Genomic DNA, 26467 nt, shown 5'->3' with positions numbered 1-26467 from the left:
AAATTAAACGACTTCTCGGGCAGCAAACTTCGTCGTCGGGGGCTCGCTCGGGTTGCTTCGATCATCGATCGCGCTCGATGGGGCCCTTCCCTCGCCCTCGCACAGGGCCGCAGCGCAGCGCCTCTGCGCAACCATAATGGATGTTATTATTCGGATGATGGCGGTCATTATTCGCTCCGGAGGTCGTCGGTTCCGCACCCTCTCCGACGAAAGACGACTGGTGGTTGGTCCGATCTTCGATCCGGCGATGACGCTAGCGGGAGAGCCGATTTCGTCGGGCGGATGACTCGTCTATTCTTCGGGCGGACAGTTGCTCATTAGGTAGTGGAGAAATCTAGTATAGCACTTTTTGTTCGCTTCCCGGCCACAGTTTCGGCGAGAAATTTTACGTTCGCGAAAAATTCGCTGTGAACAATACAGGCAGATGGTGGAGCTTGGGAGTTTGACAGCTAAACAAGAGGTCACTGATTGACTGCGTTTTTATATTGTTTTTACCTTTTGTTACTACGTTTCAGATCGACTATGGAATCGCATCGAAAGCAACGCCACTCAAAGTTGTCACTTGGCACTAATAACGCATTGTGTTCTAGTGTATTTTGACGTTTCCAAGCGCCACCATGTTGACGAAATGAGTTCTAACAATACAGTAGATGTTCACTCGGTGCAAACGCTTCAACTGTAGTGCTTATTAACTGCAAGTCCGCTAAGTGCAACAATTTTGCAGTTATCTGTCTAAATGAAATGTAACCAACGATGCGATGTTTTTCGCATGCATGGTTGCATTCTGCCACAACTGACAGTTATGTGACGTATGTAAGATGTTGCACTTATCGAACGTCTACTATATAAACAATTCTGTCAGTTATTCGCCACATCCACGGTAGTAGCAAGATAACTCTGCAATCAGGTGTGCCACACGAAAAACCAATAACAACGAAACCCGAAAGGTGTGCTCGCTTAAATGTCAAACACCCTCGCGCGTTATAGCTCGCCTGCTGTCATAATTCATTACGCTCGTTGGCCTGCTGTCGTCGCCTACTACTGCCAGGCAGGGAAAAAGAGCGATTTGCAACTATTCATTGGCTATTTCGATAGTCAATATTTACAAACAGCGACCTGGAGATTTGACACATGCATGGTTGGACAGGCATGGTTGGAACACGTCGCGATGCTGGGTTCTCGACCCGGTGTTGTCGTGTTTTCGGGATTTCGAAGGCTGCACCTTCGTGGATACCTAGCTGGCTACATACAACAGGAGACACGAGGAGGAGAATGTTTATTATGGTTTCGTCCAGCAATCTGGTCACCGATAAGGAATAGTTGTGTAAGCTTGCGGTTCAACAAATGTTGGGGCGTTTTGTTCGCGCCATTTACTGCGCGATCGTAGCAAGCTTCGGGGAGGAGTATGAGCAAGCATTTACGATTATTCCTCAGTATCTAAAGGCAATTAAGATAAGTTTCTGAAAGGGGAATGACGGCTTAGACCATTACAATTTAATTCAAATCGAAATCGAATCAAAACTGAATCGAAATCGAATGGAAATCGAATCGAAATCGAATCAAAATCGAATCGAAATCGAATCGAAATTGAATCGAAATCGAATCGAAATCGAATCGAAATCGAAGCGGAATCAAATCGAATCGAAATCGATTCGAAATCGAATCGAAATCGAATCGAAATCGAATCGAAATCGAATCGAAATCGAATCGAAATCGAATCGAAATCGAATCGAAATCGAATCGAAATCGAATCGAAATCGAATCGAAATCGAATCGAAATCGAATAGAAATCGAATCGAAATCGAATCGAAATCGAATCGAAATCGAATCACAATTGAATCGAAATCGAAGCGAAATCGAAATCGAATCGAAATCGAATCGAAATCGAATCGAAATCGAATCACAATTGAATCGAAATCGAAGCGAAATCGAAATCGAATCGAAATCGAATCGAAATCGAATCGAAATCGAATCGAAATCGAATCGAAATCGAATCGAAATCGAATCGAAATCGAATCGAAATCGAATCGAAATCGAATCGAAATCGAATCGAAATCGAATCGAAATCGAATCGAAATCGAATCGAAATCGAATCGAAATCGAATCGAAATCGAATCGAAATCGAATCGAAATCGAATCGAAATCGAATCGAAATCGAATCGAAATCGAATCGAAATCGAATCGAAATCGAATCGAAATCGAATCGAAATCGAATCGAAATCGAATCGAAATCGAATCGAAATCGAATCGAAATCGAATCGAAATCGAATCGAAATCGAATCGAAATCGAATCGAAATCGAAATCGAATCGAAATCAAATCGAAATCGAATCGAAATCGAATCGAAATCGAATCGAAATCGAATCGAAATCGAATCGAAATCGAATCGAAATCGAAATCGAATCGACATCGAAATCGAATCGAAATCGAATCGAAATCGAATCGAAATCGAATCGAAATCGAATCGAAATCGAATCGAAATCGAATCGAAATCGAATCGAAATCGAATCGAAATCGAATCGAAATCGAATCGAAATCGAATCGAAATCGAATCGGAATCGAATCTAAATCGAATCTAAATCGAATCGAAATCGAATCGAAATCGAAATCGAATCGAAATCGAATCGAAATCGAATCGAAATCGAATCGAAATCGAATCGAAATCGAATCGAAATGGAATCGAAATCGAATTGAAATCGAATCGGAATCGAATCTAAATCGAATCGAAATTGAATCGAAATCGAATCGAAATCGAATCGAAATCGAATCGAAATCGAATCGAAATCGAATCGAAATCGAATCGAAATCGAATCGAAATCGAATCGAAATCGAATCGAAATCGAATCGAAATCGAATCGAAATCGAATCGAAATCGAATCGAAATCGAATCGAAATCGAATCGAAATCGAATCGAAATCGAATCGAAATCGAATCGAAATCGAATCGAAATCGAATCGAAATCGAATCGAAATCGAATCGAAATCGAATCGAAATCGAATCGAAATCGAATCGAAATCGAATCGAAATCGAAACGAAATCGAAACGAAATCGAAACGAAATCGAATCGAAATCGAATCGAAATCGAATCGAAATCGAATCGAAATCGAATCGAAATCGAATCGAAATCGAATCGAAATCGAATCGAAATCGAATCGAAATCGAATCGAAATCGAATCGAAATCGAATCGAAATCGAATCGAAATCGAATCGAAATCGAATCGAAATCGAATCGAAATCGAATCGAAATCGAATCGAAATCAAATCGAAATCGAATCGAAATCGAATCGAAATCGAATCGAAATCGAATCGAAATCGAATCGAAATCGAATCGAAATCGAAATCGAATCGAAATCGAATCGAAATCGAATCGAAATCGAATCGAAATCGAATCAAAATCGAATCGAAATCGCATCGAAATCGAATCGAAATCGAATCGAAATCGAATCGAAATCGAATCGAAATCGAATCGAAATCGAATCGAAATCGAATCGAAATCGAATCGAAATCGAATCGAAATCGAATCGAAATCGAATCGAAATCGAATCGAAATCGAATCGAAATCGAATCGAAATCGAATCGAAATCGAATCGAAATCGAATCGAAATCGAATCGAAATCGAATCGAAATCGAATCGAAATCGAATCGAAATCGAATCGAAATCGAAATCGAATCGAAATCAAATCGAAATCGAATCGAAATCGAATCGAAATCGAATCGAAATCGAATCGAAATCGAAATCGAATCGACATCGAAATCGAATCGAAATCGAATCGAAATCGAATCGAAATCGAATCGAAATCGAATCGAAATCGAATCGAAATCGAATCGAAATCGAATCGAAATCGAATCGAAATCGAATCGAAATCGAATCGAAATCGAATCGAAATCGAATCGAAATCGAATCGAAATCGAATCGAAATCGAATCGAAATCGAATCGAAATCGAATCGAAATCGAATCGAAATCGAATCGGAATCGAATCTAAATCGAATCTAAATCGAATCTAAATCGAATCGAAATCGAATCGAAATCGAATCGAAATCGAATCGAAATCGAATCGAAATCGAATCGAAATCGAATCGAAATCGAATCGAAATCGAATCGAAATCGAATCGAAATCGAATCGGAATCGAATTGAAATCGAATCGGAATCGAATCTAAATCGAATCGAAATTGAATCGAAATCGAATCGAAATCGAATCGAAATCGAATCGAAATCGAATCGAAATCGAATCGAAATCGAATCGAAATCGAATCGAAATCGAATCGAAATCGAAACGAAATCGAAACGAAATCGAAACGAAATCGAATCGAAATCGAATCGAAATCGAATCGAAATCGAATCGAAATCGAATCGAAATCGAATCGAAATCGAATCGAAATCGAATCGAAATCGAATCGAAATCGAATCGAAATCGAATCGAAATCGAATCGAAATCGAATCGAAATCGAATCGAAATCGAATCGAAATCGAATCGAAATCGAATCGAAATCGAATCGAAATCGAATCGAAATCGAATCGAAATCGAATCGAAATCGAATCGAAATCGAATCGAAATCGAATCGAAATCGAATCGAAATCGAATCGAAATCGAATCGAAATCAAATCGAAATCGAATCGAAATCGAATCGAAATCGAATCGAAATCGAATCGAAATCGAATCGAAATCGAATCGAAATCGAATCGAAATCGAATCGAAATCGAAATCGAATCGAAATCGAATCGAAATCGAATCGAAATCGAATCGAAATCGAATCGAAATCGAATCGAAATCGAATCGAAATCGAATCAAAATCGAATCGAAATCGCATCGAAATCGAATCGAAATCGAATCGAAATCGAATCGAAATCGAATCGAAATCGAATCGAAATCGAATCGAAATCGAATCGAAATCGAATCGAAATCGAATCGAAATCGAATCGAAATCGAATCGAAATCGAATCGAAATCGAATCGAAATCGAATCGAAATCGAATCGAAATCGAATCGAAATCAAATCGAAATCGAATCGAAATCGAATCGAAATCGAATCGAAATCGAATCGAAATCGAATCGAAATCGAATCGAAATCGAATCGAAATCGAAATCGAATCGAAATCGAATCGAAATCGAATCGAAATCGAATCGAAATCGAATCAAAATCGAATCGAAATCGCATCAAAATCGAATCGAAATCGAATCGAAATCGAATCGAAATCGAATCGAAATCGAATCGAAATCGAATCGAAATCGAATCGAAATCGAATCGAAATCGAATCGAAATCGAATCGAAATCGAATCGAAATCGAATCGAAATCGAATCGAAATCGAATCGAAATCGAATCGAAATCGAATCGAAATCGAATTGAAATCGAAATCGAATCGAAATCGAATTGAAATCGAAACCGAATCGAAATCGAATCGAAATTGAACCAGATTCGAATAATTGCCTGAGTAAGAGCTAGAACCAAGTGTTTATTCTAAAGGCTCAAGTGCAACTAAGCATAACGGAGCCGAAGACAATGAAATCAGAAAATTCGATAGAAAACGACACATTACATGCACCTACAATTCCAGGAGGTAGCTGTACTTGCCACTTAGGCAAACTCCGTAGAAAATCAAGCAAAGAAGCTAGGAATGTCGTAAATATAATTGACGTAAATAGTACTACACTATTTACCACACTGACTGTGTTGCAGCAGCCGGTGCAGTACGGGGAGAGCGAGCGAGCGCTTCCAGCAGCGGCAGCGTGATCTGAATATTCATGAGAAAAATGCCAGGTTGGTACGGTTGGCAAGGATGATGACGCACGGAGACGGTAGAAAATCGCGTGGAACACGAAGCAAAGAGCAGGAGCGGGAAGCGAACCTAACCTATCCAGCCGGGCCAAGCCAGGTCCGAGCCAGGCTCTCTCTAACAACACACAACATACACAACACAGTTGGCGTGCGCGCGCGCACAACGCTAACAAAGTCCGAGCGAAAAAGTCAGCAATAAATTAATAATCGATATTACGTAATTATAGGGGCTGGGTGCTTGGTCTCGGTATTGCTATGGTTTCGATGGAAGGTAGCTGCGAAAGAGCACCCATTCGATGGAACAACAGCAACCGAAAAGGTCCAATTGGTTCTAACCAGTACGGTGGGACCCGAGTCGATGGGTGTTACCTGGAGGTAACAGATTTGGCTACTTGGTAACGTAACATTGAAAGTTAATAATCTCCATACAAGAGATTATCCTCTAGAGCCCAAATCGAATGAGTGGTTCTACATCGATCCCTGATCCGAACGTTACACCCATCCTGTTACCTTCCCCAACTCGGGACAGCATCAGTACTTCGTCTAAACAACCGCTGCCCGACGTCGTTCGTTGATCCAATTTCTTGACCCGGATTCAACCGAAGAAATTCTTTCAACCTCCGAAAAAATCGGTACCTCCAGCCAGCCAGACAGACCCCGAAGAATGGAGGAATGCGCAAAAATCCCGCGTCATAGCCCCCATTGTGGGCCCGGGGCCTCTATTAGAGGATTAGCCACTTTTCCTCCTTCGCATCATCGCAAGCGGTCGTGGTCGTCGTCTCCGGTCTGAGCCGTCTAAGCCGAGCCGATTCTGCCAGTCAGTCAACAAAAGCCCAAAAACGGCTTAGTCAGCATCCCGAGCGAGCGCACAGAGTTCGCGCTCTCGGCCTCAAGTACTCAAGCGTCTGTCCGTCCGCTAGAGGTCTTGTCTGGAGCGCTAGAGAGTGTGCTCCAGCGAGATCCGGTATCGATAATTTACAGGTATTTGTGAATAAATGTTATTAGAGTCGTGACTCTTCGATATTGCCGCTATGTTTGGACCCGGTCCGAGCTTCCATCCAGGCAAACTTGCATCTGAACGCCTAGAGTAGTGGTGGGCAAGACACTGACTGACTCCGGAGGAGCTGTTCTAGGAATTCCTCGAACGCGCTTGAGAAATGCTCTGACATCACTGGTGGGTGCTCGTAAAAGGGTATACTTAGAGGTGAACCTGGACAAGTGACCGGTTACAGGTTATGCAGGCAGTAAGCAACAAATAGAATATGATTTGTATGTGATGCACTTCCTTGGGGACGGGTTCGTCGCTTGGTTTTGCTCAGGTCTTTCGCTACAGATCTCCGTTCTAGCATCAATAGCAGACATTTATGCTTTAAATTGGCTGCACGCGATTGTTACAGAAGCTATTTGAGTCAGATTTGACTCAACAAAAAGCCACGCAAAAAAAAATAAACAAATGTGAAAAGATAAAACGAGCTCACCAATTTACCCCATTCTCAACCTACTCTCAACTAATTTTGCCTTTCTCGTACAACAAAGAGTTCCAATAGGCTATAAGGTCACTCAAAAAACGAATTTTCGTTAGTAGTCACATATATCAATCAACTCAGTTCGACGAATTGAGATGATGTCTGTATGTGTGTATGTATGTATGTCTGTGCACAAAAAAGTGCGCTCACTTTTAAAGCACTTCCCATTGGTCGATTTTACGGGTTATAGCTCGAATCGAACCGGAATTTTACCGCATTGTTTGCTATTAAAAAAGGTCCGGATCGGTCAAGGCGTTCCAGAGTTATGGCTACATCAGTGATCCGGACCAGCACCGGTAGAACTGGCCGTATATAAAACTGAACCAAGCCCCATCATGGGACACATCAAATTGTGGAGATTTTTGTAACCTTTAGCATAGTTGACGAATTTTGTGCGGAAATCAACACTGAAGACCATAAATTCCCCGATGTCCAATCAAATAAGTTAAAATGTTACCTTATCATTGATATTTAAAAAAAAACAAAAAACAAAAATAAAGTTCAAACCAAGCAGGTTTGGTCACTGTTTTATCTTTTAATTTTTCGGGAAATTTAACAAAGCCAGCTCTATACAAGGTTCTTAAACTGTGGGAATGTCACAAACGTCAAAAACATTTCGCACAAAACAACTAACCACATCTGAAGCTGCTCAAGGCTTAGCGAATATCGTCACCACAACTCAATAAAACCCCCATTTCGACGATCTGGAAAGATTCCAAAGAAAAGATAGAAAAAATTCGCTAATCTATCCATCTAATAGACTACCTCAACTCAATTCCAGTCCAGTCAGTCAGTGTCCCCAGCGAGCCATACCTTCTAATTGACAGGTGTTAATTTAAACACACTACTGCACTGACGGGTTCATGTTTTGTGACAAAAATCAGGAACCGGATTTTTTGTATCGATCTTTTCCCAAAATTCGTCATTTTTATGACAAACGACGAGATCGTTGTTGAGTTTGAGCCGGTTTCATTATTGCCAGTAGGTAGTGCGCAGCAGCAAAAGTCGCCTAGTGGCTAGGTTAGTTCCTGAACGGGTGAGTGTTCACCTCAACTCATCTGACTGGTATCACTGACTGCTACTGTCAATATGTTTTTATCGACATTCAGGAAAAGGTCAAACAGGGTTTTTGGACGAGAGAAGAAAAATCCAATTGATGTGTTATTTTTGGCGCAAGAGTTGTACCTGCTCAAATGAGGCCAGGTCAGTTACGGTCACTCTGTCATTTCTATTTTTATATTTTTTTCGACGCCATTTACTTCCGTATTCAAGTAACTCTTAAGCTGTCTAAAAAATCGATGTTCGAAAAGTCAACCTGCTCAACCTTTTAATAAAAGATAGACAAATTTGAAGCAATACTTCCAATTCTTTCAAAACAGGGCATTTAAAAAAAAATAAAGACAAATTTTCATGGAAATTCTCCAAAAAATCTTTAATTTGTTATTTTCTTAGATTTTAGAATGTTTCAATATTTTTTGTATTTTTTTTGTGGACTTGTGGGCATTTTCGAAGGGTATTGATTTTTAAATATTTTGTTCATATGAATGGCAGAACATTTTTTGGGTTAATAAAAGGCTTATTATCAGCATTTTTCATCAAAATTTGCCAAAAAATATAAATATATTTTTTTTTTCAATCATGAAATTTGTATCTTATTTTACTATTAATATGCGTCATTATCTGAAAAAAAAATTGGGAGCCGAGATATTACGCTTGTAGTGATAGATATTATTTCAAATGTTTGCATTTTAGTAGTTTCATTTGAAAACTCGTTATTGAATCTTTTGTTCAGCTTCCTTCTTTAAAAATATATCAAATGTGGACAAACAATGATCAGACATCTCCTGTCACCCATCAGTAACTCGCCGATTGTTGCACACTCCATTTTTTAATGGTACAACCGTCACTATAAATACAATAATTCATAAATCAGTACCCTGGAAACGCCTATACACAGAAAAATATAAAAATATTAAAAAAAAAATCAGAAACTGGGAAAAAAAAATTGAGAATTTTTATGAAAACCGCCATTTTTTCAAAAATTTCGGCGTAACCTCTAAATGATTTTTCTTATAAAATCGAAATGTTCCACAAAAATGCTTCGAATATAATGGCATGTACTCAATCCTCATTATTTTTGTCTGTATATAATAGAGGAAAAAAAAAGATATGATGATGATGCAATCGCACGCCCTCTCAGGCACTGTGCAACATTGCACTGTGTGTTTGTGGGGCTTCAAGTGGATGGCGAAGAGTTGGGAATGGCTGTGGCACAGGATTATTCTGATCTCAATTTATCGATTTGTTGGCGTTTATTCATGAAACTTTAACATTCATCCGCTGAGCTATTATATTATGAAAAACAAAACATGAAATATTGAAGCAACTTTACCCAAAGAATTATGGAATCGTCAGTTCATGTGAATTCTTAAAATAATACATTTTGATGAATTGCCGAAATATAGCTAACCAAATACCTATCTTTTCTTTGCAGGTTTGTGGATCATCAAGGGATACGACTCTCTAGTAACTATCTGCAATGCTGACAGGTACAAAACTAATCAAAGGTCACGGTCTTTGATTTTTATCAGCTACGTTGTTTACATTTCATTACTTGCATAACAACAGTTCTGATTTGCATTAAAACTTCGAAAGTAGCTGTAAGAACTATGGAAAAAACATCACTTTAAAAATTATTTAGCAATAATTATTGATTTGAAATAGCTAGCGTTTTTTTTTGTTTTTGGGAAGTCGCCAAAATATCTAGTCTGTTGTAATAACTTTTACTACGTTTTCGGAGCCATTACACGATTCTTTACTTGAAATCGCTCACCGCTCGAAGAATAAAAAAAATGCGCCAATGATACAAAAGTTTATAAGAAATTTTATTGTTTATAAATGCAATTCAATTGGTAAGGGGTCTTGAACTTCCCCCCCCTTCACTTCTCTAAAACGTACTTGTTTGTTTGTTGTTACTTTCGACATAATAAGTAACAGTTCCCAAGTTTTTTTTTCTTCAGTTCTATAAAATCTCTTAAGCTCACATCGGACACTTATCCTTCGCGTCCTGTAAATATTTTTATTGATTCCTCGCGTCTTGTTATATAAATTGAATACTAAAATCGTCATTAATTTTTTTTTATTTATTTTCCCTATTTTAATTTTTTATTAGTCAGTTTGAACAGTAATCTCTCTGCTTGAATGCTCTTAAGCCTTTCAAACTCACGTCGGACGCGTGGAATGAAATTAATGGAATCAATCTAGCAAAGTTTAGTAAAAAAGTAGTATATTTTTAATTTTCCTTTTTTCCAATAGGGAGTTTTACAACTTTAACACTTGTTCAGTTTTATAAAAAACTTTAAAGCTCGTTTCAAACAAATGAGAAATAAAAAATGAATGCAGTCAGTGCTAGAAAGCTTATTTAGTAAAACAATTTATTTTGTTTTTTTTTTCATTTTTTCCTATTATTTTTTTTTATTTGAAGCCTACTGAGTAGTCGTTTTGAAAATTCTCACTTACTTCAACTCTCTTTAATCTTTATTATTCGTGTCAGATACGTAGGATAAATTGATGGAATCGATATCAATATATTTATAGAAAAGGGAAATAAAAAAAGGAAATAAAAAAAAGCACGCCGAAGGTCTGGGATCGAATCACACTCCCGACAAACTCACATAATGTGGGTTCTTCCTTCAGAAGGGAGGTCAAGCGTGGGTTTCGAGATGAACTAGCCTGAGGCTAAAAATCTTATGAATGCAGATAAAAAAATAAATAAAAATAAAAAATATTTGTTTTCACGCTTTTTTTAATATTTTCCAATTGGCAGCTTTAAAACTTCATTAACCCTCCTTTGGCATTAGGGTCATTTTTTACCCAAATCGTACACTACGTCAGCGAGCTGCTGCCTACCTGATGGAAAAGTAAGGTTAATGGAGTCAATCCTAAAAAAAGTATTTGAAAAAATTCTTTGTCCATTGTTTTTATTTATTTATTTTTTAAAGTGGTAGATAAAAATAATAAAATAAAAAAAAATCACGCTGAGGGTCTGGGATCGAATCATATTCCCGACAAACTCACATAATGTGAGTTCTTCCTTCGGCAGGGAGGTCAAGCGTGGGTCCCGAGATGAACTAGCCTAAAGCTTTAAATATTGTTACAAATGAAAAAAATAAAAATAAAAAAAAAAAAATAAAAAAAAATATTTATTTTCACACTTTTTTTTAATATTTTCCAATTGGCAGCTTCAAAACTTGATTAATGGAGTCAATCCTAAAAAAGTATTTGAAAAAAATCTTTGTCCATTGTATTTATTTCATTTTTTTTTAATTGGTAGATTAGTCACTAATCAGTGGCAGCATTCAAGATTTGTCTCTACTTCAGCTCTTCTACATCTTCAAAACTCGTACAAGATACAGTGGGATAAACGGATAGCTTCAATATTAGAAGAAATATTACAAAATAATTTATTTTCATTTATTTTTTCTATTTTTGATTGGCAGAATAAACACAGTCCCCAGGTTTTCTTCACTTTAATTCTCGAAAATCATTAAAGTTCAGGTCAGACATGTGGTTATCAATTATTGGAATCAGTCCTACAAAGTTAAATGGAAACGTGTTTCTAATTTCACTTATTTTTCAATAGACGACTTATGGCAGGTTCACAGATCGGGATAGTGTTTTAAGCAAGTAATCAATCAAGAAATGAGCTAGCATGGCATTTTTTCTCAACGGCTACGCGAAGCTCAGTAGAAATATCAAATTAAATAAACTCTTTACGGAATCAATCCAAGAAACTTTAAAGAAAAACATATTATGCAGCTTAACGAGCAACATTTTGCAAGCTTTACAGCCTCTACACTTCATTTATAGGGTAATTGATAGAAACACCGTTGAAAAAAAAACGGTTTTTATATTTTTCCACTTTTTATTTGCTACTTCATGTGTAACGGTTTCAAAGTTTTTTCTCTTCTTCGGTTCCCCAAAATATTTTTAACTCTTTTGACAAAAGATGAGTCCAGGGGTTTTTTTATATACCATTTTTTTATTCTTTTTTTTTACTGAACGCTAAAACACCATTGAACAGCCGCTATCTTGAATTTTAGACTACCATCTTGGATATTCTGGTCACCATTTTTGAACTCTAGACATCTTCGCCATACCAAATTTACCCCATATTGACTGTTTTTTGAGCTAAAACTCTATTAAACAGCCGCCATCTTGAATATTAGGCTACCCTTAAATTTTGAGCCGACATCGTGCATTTTTGGTCTTCAGTGTTGATTTCCGCACAAAATTTGTCAACCATGCTAAAGGCTACAGAAATCGCCGCAGTTTGATGTGTCGCATGATGGGGCTTGGTTCAGTTTTATATACGGCCAGTTCTACCGGTGCTGGTCCTGATCACTGAAATGGCCATAACTCCGAAACGCCTTGACCGATCCGTACCATTTTCAATAGCAAACAATGCGGTTGAATTCCGGTTCGATTCGAGCTATAATCCGTAAAATCGACTAAAAGGAAGTGCCTTAAAAGTGAGTGAACTTATTTTGCGCACAGACATACATACATACACACTTACAGATATCATCTTGATGGCACAAATGTCCCAAATGGAGGATAACGTGCCTCTGGAGCCGGCCTGCTGATTGGTGTACAAGAAAGGCAAACATATATTTATTTTAGTCTATTGACTGAGGGTAATATTCATCGAGAATGTATGTTAGATATCATAAAATTTCAGTTTTCCAAAACCCTTATTCTTCTGTTTTTTTTTATTTTTCTGTGGAATGCTGACTTAAAAACCTCTGCATTTTCCAGGTAGCCCAGGAAATGTTTGTAACTATTTTTTCTCGATTTTGTTTTTTTTAATTAAATTTTATTGAAGACGCTCTATTGATCCACATATTTAAGTATCCGAGAAATAGTTGATTCATTCTTTGAAAAATAAACTATAAAATAGCAAATAAAATATCACAAATGACATTTCACAAGGTTCCATATATTTTTCTTATTTTTTTTTTAAGTATGGTTGGAGACCTTTTCTGTTTAGCCGGAAATGGCGCCTGCCATGTCAGAATGCCACTTCTGAGGATAGGGATATGATAGATGATGCATTCGCTCGTCCACGCCAGACCATGCAGGATGTACAGGGAAAGAAGCGATAACGTGGCCGGTTCGCTATGGTTCGCGGATTTCTGATTAAGTGAGAAATATGATAGGAAGCTGCAGCTACTGAAAAGAAGGAAGTAGACGGGGCAAATCAAAACCGGCAGCCATTGGACTACCATGCATATTTGTACTGACTTTTTACTTCTCTCTTTTAACTTTTTTTTCTTTTTCGAGGCCCTGTTTTTAAAACACTTGATGTTTCACTTAGGGTTGATGCACTTATCAAATATTTCATTTTTCTTTTTTTTATTTGAGAATTTTAACTTAGGCTAATTCTGGAAATAAGATCGACTGTAAAATCAACTGTTTTCGGGTAGCTTTTCAGTCTCTAACAATTAATCAAGACAAGTACTACTTGTTTAATTCTGACGTTTCGGCCATTGGACTCGGCCTTCTTCAGGGGATATAAACTTGCACCGTAGTACTTGTATTGATTAATTGTTAGACTGAAACGCCACCTGAAAACATTAGGCAAATTCTTCCCACTTTAATTTCTCTGGTATGCCAGCATTGTGACCAGCCCATCGTGGTCTGCCATGTTTTTTTTTTTTAATATTCGCTTGTCTTTATGGCAAGGCTTCTTGCATTTTTCCCGCTGATGACTTTCTGCTAATGGTCGTGTTATTTGGTAACCCAAATTCAGAAATGAAGCATATTTTATTTCGTCATAGATAGATTAAACCATTTGGCTGAGCATTGAAGGAGATTTAGCTTTTTTTACGTTGAGCCATTTTTTTTATTGTCGTCCAATGCTGTGTTAATGCCATCAATGAGAATGGCTGCAAATTGATAATATTCCCTTATTTTCAAAGGGTTTCAATGATAATCTATCTAAACTACTGTACTGCAAGCCATCCATCGGCGTTCCATTTAAAGCCAATTTCTCCTTATGCAAAACTCGGACCCACCCATGCACAACGTAAATTAATCCCACTTCTGTCGACGATTCTCCACCAACTCCATCTAGGGACGCCGACTATCCCTTGCCTAATTTTCCTTCCATCCGAAGCAACCTGACCCAACCCAACAGTGCACCACCATAAAAAAAACGCCTATCGGCACTCGTCGTCGTCACCGTGTCATTTTTCCTACCGACAAACCAACCTTACCAAAAACAAAAAAAACCAACAGCCCAAGACACCAGCCACCAACCAAGCCCAGAGATACACCTCTGAGGAAGCCAAGAAGCCAAGGAGCACCAGCAAAGGAAAGTCTCAAATTGCAGGTGTTTGACCTACATTCTTCCCTCGGCCACTTGCAGGCAGCCACCGTCCAGAAAGTAGCCACATGCAAACATACAATTTCGCTTTCATCTAAAACGGAGAGGGTCTCCAATAATGTTTGTTGGGGTGGTTTTTATGGGGCCAGCGTTGCGCGCCCAGACGACGATCGAAGACCAAGTCGATTCGTGCACATTTCGAGCTCTGACAGGGGTTTTGTCTTTCCTGAACTGCATACACGATAAGCTGGCTGGAACAAGTGGGCCTAGGCACAGGTGCACAGGTGTCATTTCCATAAGGTGGAAAATGAATATGCTTCGTGGTTGCGCGATGTTGGGTTGGTTGGTCGACCTTGATGATGTTTTTTATTAATCCTTTAATGGAAAAATCTGTGTAAAGAATAAAAGTTAGAAGATAAAAAACTTAAAAGAAAAAATGCAAGAATACAGGAGATTGCAGATTCATCACAGAGGACAGTAGAAGATATAAAAAAGAAAATGTAGAACAGACAAAGAATAGAAAATAAAAGAGACAAGATACAGAAAAGTGATGATAGAAACAAATAAAAAGAATATTCGGAAGAGAATAGAATACAGAAGATAGAAGGTACAAGAAAGAAATCCAAATGTATAAGTTAAAAAAGGATTGACAGGATTGAAGATTAAAGATAAAATACAGAAGATAGAAGATAGAAGATAGAAAATAGAAGATAGAAGATAGATGATAGAAGATAGAAGATATAAGATAGAAGATAGAAGATAGAAGATAGAAGATAGAAGATAGAAGATAGAAGATAGAAGATAGAAGATAGAAGATAGAAGATAGAAGATAGAAGATAGAAGATAGAAGATAGAAGATAGAAGATAGAAGATAGAAGATAGAAGATAGAAGATAGAAGATAGAAGATAGAAGATAGAAGATAGAAGATAGAAGATAGAAGATAGAAGATAGAAGATAGAAGATAGAAGATAGAAGATAGAAGATAGAAGATAGAAGATAGAAGATAGAAGATAGAAGATAGAAGATAGAAGATAGAAGATAGAAGATAGAAGATAGAAGATAGAAGATAGAAGATAGAAGATAGAAGATAGAAGATAGAAGATAGAAGATAGAAGATAGAAGATAGAAGATAGAAGATAGAAGATAGAAGATAGAAGATAGAAGATAGAAGATAGAAGATAGAAGATAGAAGATAGAAGATAGAAGATAGAAGATAGAAGATAGAAGATAGAAGATAGAAGATAGAAGATAGAAGATAGAGGATAGAAGATGGATAATAGAAGATAGAAGATAGAAGATAGAAGACAGAAGATAGAAGATAGAAGATAGAAGACAGAAGATAAAATGAAGAAGCTGAAAGATATAAGTTATGTTCTACGGACACATGCAGTAGTCTGCCACCAATTAGTCCAGTTTTCTCTCTACGCTTAGTAACACAAAGCCTTGTCCGTGCTGGATTTATCAAATCATTATTTGTCCATCATCTTCACAGCCCGTTGCCACGCCACGGGCGTCAAGCGGAAATCTCAGCAAGCAAAACTAATTATGAAATTTGGCGAATAATTCAGTAACTTAAACTGAGCGAAAGACGAGTGACCGACGCGGGAAGCGTCTCGTCCACTATGAATTACAAATGTGTTCATCAACAATGGCACTCTTCTGGCTCCAAAACGCGCCACACCGCTCTATCTACCGGTTACCCGTGGCAGCAAATTTGAATAATCTGGTTTTAAACGGTACGGTAACCGCGCTTATAAATCGCGCAAACAGTCAGTGGTAAACGGTGGGCGTTGTTGGCGGATAGCCGAAATTCGCTACAAATTGTTTGGGAAGCAATTAACGGAAGCTTTTCCGGTCGGTTGTTGGGTCATTTATTTCTGCAAAAATGACAGCATAATGCGGGGATTAGTTGAGGACTTATCACTTCTTTGATGGGTGAGTTTATGCATAAATTTTGCAGCTATTTCGAATCAAACCATAAACCTTGAAAATTATAATCAAATTTACTCATTAGTTGAGGAAACCTGAACTCTTAAACGCCATTTTTATGTTACTGAAATGGTAATAAACTTGACTGAAAGAAAAAATAAGAATAAAATGGAACGAGCTCACTATTCTTTACAGCAGAATTTGGTATTCCAATGTAGCAAGCGAGAGCGAGCAGGGTATATTCATACAACTTAACTCAGAGTAGTGTACGATGGAATGTGTCAACCAAGTATCGCATTACAGAATACTGCGTACATGCCTTAATTACAAACACGAGTTTGATTTCTCTAGGAAGGAAACCAGATTCTAAACCGTTTCACAGAAGCCAAACCGAAACTAGGTCAACTTCTGGGATTTACAACTCTATCAAAGAGCTGCCGAGCGCACTCGGCTTGAGTTCGTTTCTCCCGCGAGATTTTCGAGGTTAATTAGTTTGAACTTTACTACACGGGGCCCGGGGCCCAATTAGACAGTCTCTCACTGTAATGCGGTAGTCACTCCAACCGACTGCTGCGCTGCGATGCGATGATGATGATCTATCTGTAACGACTCCAACGACGACGACTTCAGATCTGCTGGTGCTCACGAAGTCGCGCCGTCTTCACCGAGAGCTAGGTATCTAATTGGATTGTTCGGGCTAATTTTTCCCCGGGGGCATCACCGCATGTGGTGGTGTGTGACATTAGATGGTAAACCAATTCCCAACCCGAAACCGAAGTTGTCTTGTTGTAGGTTTTGCATGAGGTTGTGTTTGAAAATGGGTAACGAAACGATGACAATGCCGGCCAAGACTTGAACGACGATCGTCGACGATGATGAGATTGCGGTTTCATTGCTCTCCAAAGGGAGCGACAGGCGAATGGGGATGGAAGCCAAGTCTATGCGGTGAAACACGAAACACGGTAAAACAATAAATCAAATTGCATTAGTTTTTCATTTAAGTTCGGTGCATCGTTGCCAAGGTTTCGGAAAAAATCTTTAGAAAAAAATACAGGAGATACTAAATTTAAGCAAAATTCCAGAAAGATATCCGGATGGAACATTAAGCAAAATTCCGGAAATTTAGAAATCCGTGGCAGAATTTCGAAATAAATACCTGAAAGAATTACACGCCAAATTCTGGTTGGAATTTGTTAATATATTCTCTTTCTTAAAACAAATCCGAGTGGAACCTCTTAAAGTATAGCGAAATCTTTACGATATTGAAAAATAAAGTTGAATTCCGAGTAGAATTACGAGAAGAATGCCTAAAAGAATTATGAAATTAATTTCTAAAATAATCCGAAGAAATTACAAGACCTACGTTCAAAAAAATATGGGAATATCACAGGAGCACTCTTTGAAGGAAGTTCAGAAATAGTTCATGGAAGAATTCCAAAAGAAATCTCCACGAACTTTCAACAAGAAATATATATAGAATTGCGGAAAGAATATGCGAAAGAGAAGACAAATGAGAAATCTTTGGAATAAATTATAAGAAATTTTAAGAAGAACTTTGCAAGAACATTCTGAAAAATTTTCGAAAAGAATCTTTTTAAGGATTCCGGGAAAAAACGTTAGAATAATTCCGGAAAAAAAAAATTCGAGAAAAAATATTCGGAAACAATCCCGGGAGGAATCTTATTAAGATTTTCAGTAAGAACACTATTTCCAGCTGGGAAGAATCCGTGGAAGATTTCAGAGAAGAAAGTCTGAGAGAATTCCGAAAGAAAACAATGAAACAGTTTTTGGAAGAATTCTTGATTAAATTCTGACAAGAGTCTCAGAAGAGTTCTGGAAGAAAATCTGGGAATTTCATGACAAAATCCCCCGAGGAATTGATGGAATTATGGGAGAATGCCTAACATAATTCTATGTAGAATCTGTCGAAGATGAAAGCAAGTTATGGAAAACATACCAGGAGGAATCCTTGGATAAATAATAGGGAGAATTCATGAACATTTTTTGTATAATGGGGTAAAAACCTTGGAAGAATTCCGTGAGAAATCCTTGGAAGAATTTCGATAAAAATATTACGAAAGAATCTCGAAAAGGATCTTATGAAAAATTTCAGTCGGAACAATACTTCCAACATGGAAGAATCTGTGAAACGATTCCGAGAATAAACTCTTGGAGAATTTCAAAAGAAATCTATGGAAGGATTCTAGGATGATTTTCAGGATTTTTTTCTGATTGAATTCTGGAAGGTGTTTCTAAAGAGCTCTAATATGTGAAAGAACTCCGGGTAGAAAACCTTAAATAATTTTGTGAAAATCCGTGAAAAAGGAACACAAATCGTGGGAAAATACCAAGAGGAATCACAGCAAATCACAAGAAGAATGCCTGAACAAATTTTTGGACAAATTCCCGCAAGAATTCCAAGAGAAATCGATGGAAAATTTACGAGTGATAGCTCTGGGAGAATTTTGGATCAAAGCCTTGTTGGCTTGGACATTACAGAGGACATTACAGGAACAATTTTTGAGAAATCTGTGGAAATTTTCGAGGAGATGTCCCTGAAATAATTGCGGGATTGACACCTTGCAAAATTTAGGAGAAATCGCCAGAAGAACGCTGGAAGATGCCCTCGGAAGAAGTACGAGGTAATTTTTTTTTTAAGAGTTCCGTACCTGTAAGCAGTGCAACCAACAGTGGGTGACAATTCTCACAGAATAAGTTTTTTCCAGACATATTCGATTGTCTTCGTATAATATGAGATGCGCATGAGACTCAATTGTTCTTATTGTGTATGTCTTTAATAAATAAATCATTTTGGGCTTTTTGGGTAGCATTACGTTTAGCATATGATTCATTTGGCCCCATCTCCCTTACATTTTAAGGAAATTTCAGTTAATTAATCAGAATTTAAACTTCTTTAAATTGTTTGAGGTTTTCTGTCATGACAAATTGTTTTGAGAGCATACATAAATAGATCTTAGCAGCATGGTGTACCAAAACTAAGCCTTAGTAACTGATTCAGTCCCAATTCCCTTATATCAATATAATAATTGCAGTTTATTGATAACTTGCATAGCTTCTTAATATAACATAAAGTAATTTTTATTAAAAATGTTTTAATATAGAATTAACAGCAAAATGAGTCACCTTGGGCAACATGTTGTCAAAAATTCTTTCAAGAAGCTCTCCAGATGTTTCTGCCGGGATTTTTACAGCAGTTCCTTGTAAGATTTTTCCTGGAGATACTTCTATTGTTTTTCAGGAATTTCTTCTAAGGTCCCTCCTGAAATTTCTTCTGTGATTTAAAAAAATGTCGGGTATTACTCAATGGTGTTTTTCTGACATTTCTCTTGGATTTTCTTTAGGTTTCCTGCAGTTTATTCTTAGATTTTTTAAGAAGTTCGTTCTGGGGTTCTTTGAGCAACTTGTCCTAGTATTTCTCTAAAAGTTTGCTCTAATATCCTTCAATAAGTGCTTTCAGGGATTTTTCTAAAACTTTTTTTCTGACATTTCTTCTGGAGATTCTTCTGATTTTTTCAAGGAACTCTCCAGATGTTTTTGCGAGATTTTTCTGTAAGCTCCTTTTCAGTTTCCTCAAGCAGTTTCTTCTGGGGACAAAGAGTTCCGTCCAGGACTTTTCAAAGAATTCATCCTGGGATTTTTCTCGGAAATGTTTCTGTGTGTGTGTTTTTTTTTCAGGAAATTCTTGTGCGTTTCTTGCATAATTTTTTTTTTTGGGAATCTACGAGAAGATCATTCAGGGATTCCTCAATGATTAACTTCTGGTATTTCTCCCAGAGTTTTTTTTTGTGAATTTTTCACGAATTTCTTTTGTAATACCTCCAAATATTACTTCTAGGACTCTCTGAAAATTCCTCTGAATTTTCTTATGGTATAACTCTTGCAGATCTTTTTCGTAGTTTTCTGATGTTTTCTGATTTTGTTTTATGGGATTCCGCCAGAAATTCATCCCGAGATTCGTCAAGGAGATCCTTCTGAGATTTTTTTCCAGATATCTATGCTAGAGTTCCTTCTGAGATTTTCTGGGTTCCTCAATTCCTTTATTTGATTGATTTATTTATAAAAGACATACACAATAAGAACAATTCAGTCTCATGCGCATCTCATATTATGCAAAGACAATTGAATATGTCTGGAAAAAAAAGTGCTTATTATATGCGAATATCATTATATATGGGAATTGGGGCTAAATAACACCGATAATTTGACAACATGCTGCCCATGGGGATTCTTATCAATATGAATATTATGTCTGTGCATTTTGAAGTCCAAACCACATAAATTTATGCTGAGAAGCTAGAAAACAATCAGAGAACTACTGATATTATACAAATATAAGGGAATTGGGGGCAAAATAGACTACTTAGGCAAACTTACAGAACTCTAGCGCCCAAATATATTTGTATGTGATCTTGGAACACTTTGTAGAAATAAACACCCCAAACAATTCCAGAAAGATTGATTAATGATGTGCAAACTATAAATTTTCTACGAAATTTAAGGGAATTAGGGCTAAATGAGCTATATGTGTTAAGAAGTTACACATTCAAAAGCATAAATTGATTTATATACAGAGGACATATACGAGAAGAACAATTGAGTCTCATGAGCAAATAATGATATACGAAGAAAGTCATATTTAAAGACTTTACGTAACATTTAAATTTCATCATATACGGGAATCGGGGCTAAATGGGACCGATAATGTGACAACATGTTGCCCAAGGTGACTCATTTCGATGTTTATTCCATATCCAAACATTTTTCAATCAAAATCATTTCATGTTATTTTGAAAAGCCCTGCAATTCATCAATAAACTACCAATTTTATATTAAAATAAGGGAATTGGGGCTAAATGGTGTACTCCTGCAAACCTATGGTAATCTATGTTGCTAAGATCTATTTATATATGCTCTGCAAACAGTTTCTCATGAAGAAACCCTCAAAAAATTCCAATAAGTTTGATTATCGATGAGCTACATATTAATTTTCTTTGATATATAAGGGAATTGGGGCAAAATGGGTCATATGAGTTAATGTACCGCTACTTAAATACCCAAACCGATTTTGTTTATAAAAGACATACACAAAGAGACAAATTGAGTCTCATAAGCATCTTATATTATGCGAAGTAAATCGAATGAGTCTTGAAAAAAACATTTTTTTATAGGAATATCATAATATAAGGGAATTGGGGCTAAATGGCTCCGGTAACTTTGCAACATGCGGCCCAGGGAGCTTACATTAATTTGAATATTATATCTGAACATTTTGAAATCAGTATCGCATTAAATTATGCTGAGAAGCTAGGCAAACAATAAAAAAAACTACTAATAATATACTAATATAAGGGAATTGGGGCAAAATGGGGTGTTTGAACAAACTTACGACAGTTTATTATGCTCAAATCTCTTTGTGTAAGCCCTCAAGACATTTTGTCATGATAGACACCTCAAGTTATACCAAAAAGTCTTATTTGCGATGCGAAAACAATAATATTTCATTGAAATATAAGGGATTTGGGGCTAAATGAGCCCCGTACAGCAATTTGCCGTCGCGTGCGGTGGATGAAGTCTCAATAGATTCCCCAGGCTTTTTCCATTCGGAAATGGTTTAGTTCGATGTTCGAAGCCACTTGGAACAAAAGATATAGATTTTTTTGTCGGTTTCGTTGGTTTTTGCCCACTGTGCCTTGGCAGAATTCTTCTCAGATTTTTCTTGAGAGTTAACCTAAGAATTCTTAAGAGTAAGCTTTTGGAATTCTTCCAAATATTCATCGCGGGATTTGACCTGTTTAATAAGTATACTTGAAATTAGTTTTAGAATTCTCTTAAAGATTAATTCTGGAAATTATCCTAAAATTTTTACCAGAATCTTCCAGGAATTCATTCCGGAGCTCTTCGATCTTTTTTTTCTGAATTCTCCAAGATATTCTTCTCGAAATTCTTCCACGGATTTTTTCCTGTTGGAAATTTAATTAAAACCAGAAGCCTTGATAAGATTCCTCTCAGGATTTTTTCCGTATTTTTTATTGAATTCTTCCAATGTATTCTTCCAGAATTTTTTCATGGATTATTTTTAAAATTCTTTCAATGAATGCTCCTGGTTTTTTTTCGAAAGTAGCACTTCCTTCTGGAAATCTTTCTGGAATATCTGCCAGAATGTTCTCAAGTATATCTTCCAGAGTTGTTGTGAAGATTTTTTTCGAATCCATGCTAAAGTTTCTCATGGATTTTTTATTCAGAGATTCCCCCAGAATCCATGAGAGATTGTTTTCAGATTTTTTTTCGAAAGGTTAATCTTAGAACTCTTCCTGGAATTTATCAATATTAGTTTAAAATATATCCAGGGAATATTTTAAAAATTTAACCAGAATTCCACCTGGAATCCTCCCAATAATTTATTCCCGAGTTCTTCCAGAGATTTTCACCAGAACTCTGTCAAGAATCGATGTAATGTCGAAATTCTTTCAAAGAATGCTCGTAGAATATTTACAGGATTTTTCAAAAAACCTGAAATTTCCGGGATTTTCTTAGGCATTTCTCCCGGAATTCTTTCTGGAATTTTCGCCAGAATTTTCTAAAGTACATTTCCCGGATTTTTTGTTAAAAATTCTTTTAGAATTCCCACTAGAATTCATCTCGCTTTTTATTTTCATTCTCATGGCATTCTTTAGAATTTTTTCGGAGTTTCATCTCGGAATTCTTCCAGGAATTATTTTAATGTTTTTTCAGAGAATAATTTAAGACTATTTTAGAAGATTTCCACTGAAATTGTTCCAAAAAATCTAACCACAAATTGACCTGAAACTCTTTCAGGAATTTATTCCGGAGTTCTTCCAGATTTTCCATCAGGACTCTTCCATGAATTCTTTCCAATTCTCTTGGAATGTTTCCAGGATTGTTTTATTTTTTCAAAAATAGTCTTTGAGCTTCCAGAATTAATAACATTTCCCGGTTTGTTTTGAGAAAAAAATCTATTCGAATTTTAACTAGAATTCCTCTCTTAATATTCATCTCGGAATTCTTCCCGAAATTTATCATTGTTTGCTCAATATTCTTCCGGAGAATAATCTTAGAATTCTTTTAAAAGATTCCCATCGGAATTGTTCCAGAAATTGGACCTGAAGTTCGTCGGAGAAATTTATTCCGGAGTTTTTCCAGGGACTGCTACCAGAACTATTCCATTGATGCTTTCCGAAAGTCTACCAAAGAACGCTCCTGGAATATTTCCACGATTTTTTTTTTCTAAAGTGGTCCTTGAATTTCCGGAAATCGTGTCATTTCTTTCGGAAATCATCCTGAAATTTTCTCCACTGTCTCAGGTATATTTTCCGGAATATTTGAAAAGAAATCTTTTCGATTTCTTGCCAGAGATCTCTCCTGATTTTTGTTCAGTTATTCCACCCGAATTCTTAACAGATTCCTGTCCGAATTCCTCTAAAGATTCAACTCAGAATTCTTCTCGAATTTCATCAATGTTTATTAAGTATTGTTCTACAGAATAATTTTAGAAGTCTTTGAAAGATTCGCACCCGAATTGAAGAAATTTTCACCAAAATTCGGCCAGGAATTCACTCAAACAATTCATTCCGGAGTTCTCTCAGGGATTTCTGACTTCTGGATCCCATGGATTTCTACCGAAATAAGGGTAGAATTAGCATTAAGTTAAAATACACAGAAATTAAAAAAAACTACTGAAATATTCCTGAAACTGCCGCCATAAGTTTCTCAAGCATATTTCCAAGAGTTTAGTACAGACGATGTGTAAATTCTTGCAAGAATTCTTCTCGGTTTTTTCCATGGATTCTTCCGGAATCCTTTAGGAATTGTTTTCGGAATTCTTTTGAATATTCTTCTCGAAATTCTACCAGAACTCTTCTAAGGGTTTATTCCGGCAATTTTTCGAAGGATTATTCCCGATTTTTTTCCAGAAAATTTTCCTAAATTTTTATATGAATACTTCCAGAACTGTACAAATATTTTTCCCACTATCTTTTCAGAAATTCAGAAACTCTTTACATCTCCCCCTCTCCTGGTTCTCCAGGAAATCATCTTGGAATTCCTGCCAGAATTTTCTCTTTTTTTTCTTTTTTCCTTTTTTTAGAATTCCTCTACATTTTATTAGAGATTCCCCCGAAATTTGTTAGAGAACTCTTTCGGATTTTTTCTCAAGATTCATCTCGGATTTCTTCATGGAATTTATCAATGTTTGTTTAGTATTCTTCCCTGAATTGTTCCAAGAGTTTTAACTAGAATTCCTTCCGGAATTCTTCCAGTAACCCATTGCGGAGTTTTTCCTGAAATTTACACCAAACGTTTCCATTCCTCCCCAAAAATTTTTTTTCAGGGCATTTTTCCAGTAATCTGACTTGGAAAAGTCTTCTCGGATTCTCTCCGGAATTTCTCTAAACCATCTTCCGGAATATTTCCAAAAGTTTCTTCCTGAGTTACTTAGAAATTGCTCCAGGAATTCATCCTGAATTTCTGTCCGGAATTCTTCAAACCATTTCTTCTACAAGCCCTTCAGAGAATTCCTAAAGAAAATTTAATTAAAATTCGATCAGGGATTGTTCCCGGAACTTTGTGCAGGGATTCTTTAGGCAGTTTTATATGTTTACAGAAAACTCTTTTGAATTTTTAAATGGATACTCCAGAAAAATTCCAAAGATTTTCCCAGCCATCCTTTCAGAAATTCTTTCCGAAATTCATTCGAGTAAGCAATTTTTTTCCTAGGTCAGCCATTCCATAGAAAAACGATATAGTGCATCTCCGATTGTCGTGAAACTTGGTGGGTTTGTAGTTCTTCGGAAATAATTAGACCTGTATTTTTTTTTTTATTTCGTCATTAGGGTGACCAATTTTCATATAGGGTGGTCCAAAAAATTAAGGTTTTTCAAAACTAAAAATTTTCAAAAAATCGTAACTTTTGAACCAGTTGACCGATTTTAAACTTCTTTTTTTTTGTTTGGAAGCTATTGAATTGTAGTTTTCAGGAAAAATACGTTAAAGGGGATAAAATTTAAAGAGTACTATAAAATATGCAAATATATTAGTTTTTTCACGTTTTCATGGTCTCGGGACCAAAGAGGTACCCTGGTTTTATATTTTTATCAAAAAATTCAGGAAATTTGGCGTAACATATCAAAAAATCAGAGATGTATGTTTTTTAGTTTTTGAGATATGATTTTTTGAATATAGAGAGTCATATTCCGGATTTTTTTTTAAAGAATATTTCCGGGATTTTTGGTAAATATTATTTACAAACTTTTGGTAGAATTCCCCCGGTTTATTTTTTTATATATTCCCACAAAATTCTTTGGATATTTCTTCCGAAAATCTTCTTCCGGAAATCTTTTTTCGAAATTCTACCCGGAATTTACCGCAATTTGTTTAATATTCTTCAAAAGAATAATTTAAGAATTCGTAAGAATGTCGGTTGTTTTTTTTTCAGTTTCCTCCGCAATTCTTAAGATATTCCTTTCGAAATTCTTCTTAAGATTCAGATTCTTCCCAGAATTTATCATTTTTTTATATTCTTCCAAAAAATAATTTTAGAATACTTTAGAAGATTTTCATCGGAGTATTTCCAGGAATTTCTGCCAGAATTCTTTCGTGGATTCTTTCCCATGCTTCTGGAATACTTCAAGATTTTTTTTTAAGTAATATTTGAACTTCTAGAATTTTCTAAGGAATTTTCTCCAAAAACTCCAAAACATGGAATGTCTGCCAAATATTGTGCAAGGACATTTCCCAGATTTTTCGTAATTTTTTTTGAATTCTTGCAAGAATTCCTCTTGGATGATTTTCTGGGATTCCCCCGGAATTTT

At 36.5% G+C, this 26467-nt stretch overlaps 2 protein-coding genes across 3 annotated transcripts in view; one reads left to right on the top strand and one right to left on the bottom strand.

Moving 5' to 3' along the window:
* The window catches only part of LOC109431757 (uncharacterized), a 491594-nt gene that overhangs the window by 101092 nt on the left and 364035 nt on the right, over positions 1-26467 (top strand). The gene's annotated exons all lie outside the window — the stretch shown is intronic.
* The window catches only part of LOC134290187 (uncharacterized), a 45745-nt gene continuing 19281 nt past the window's right edge, over positions 4-26467 (bottom strand). The window contains exon 3 of the mRNA XM_062857252.1: positions 4-253. Coding sequence (XP_062713236.1) covers positions 4-253 — 250 coding nt within the window. The remainder of the gene's footprint in view (positions 254-26467) is intronic.

Source organism: Aedes albopictus, chromosome 3, assembly GCF_035046485.1.
Source record: "Aedes albopictus strain Foshan chromosome 3, AalbF5, whole genome shotgun sequence".
Classification (NCBI taxonomy): Eukaryota; Metazoa; Arthropoda; class Insecta; order Diptera; family Culicidae; genus Aedes; species Aedes albopictus.
This window is presented reverse-complemented; position numbering and strand designations above follow the sequence as displayed.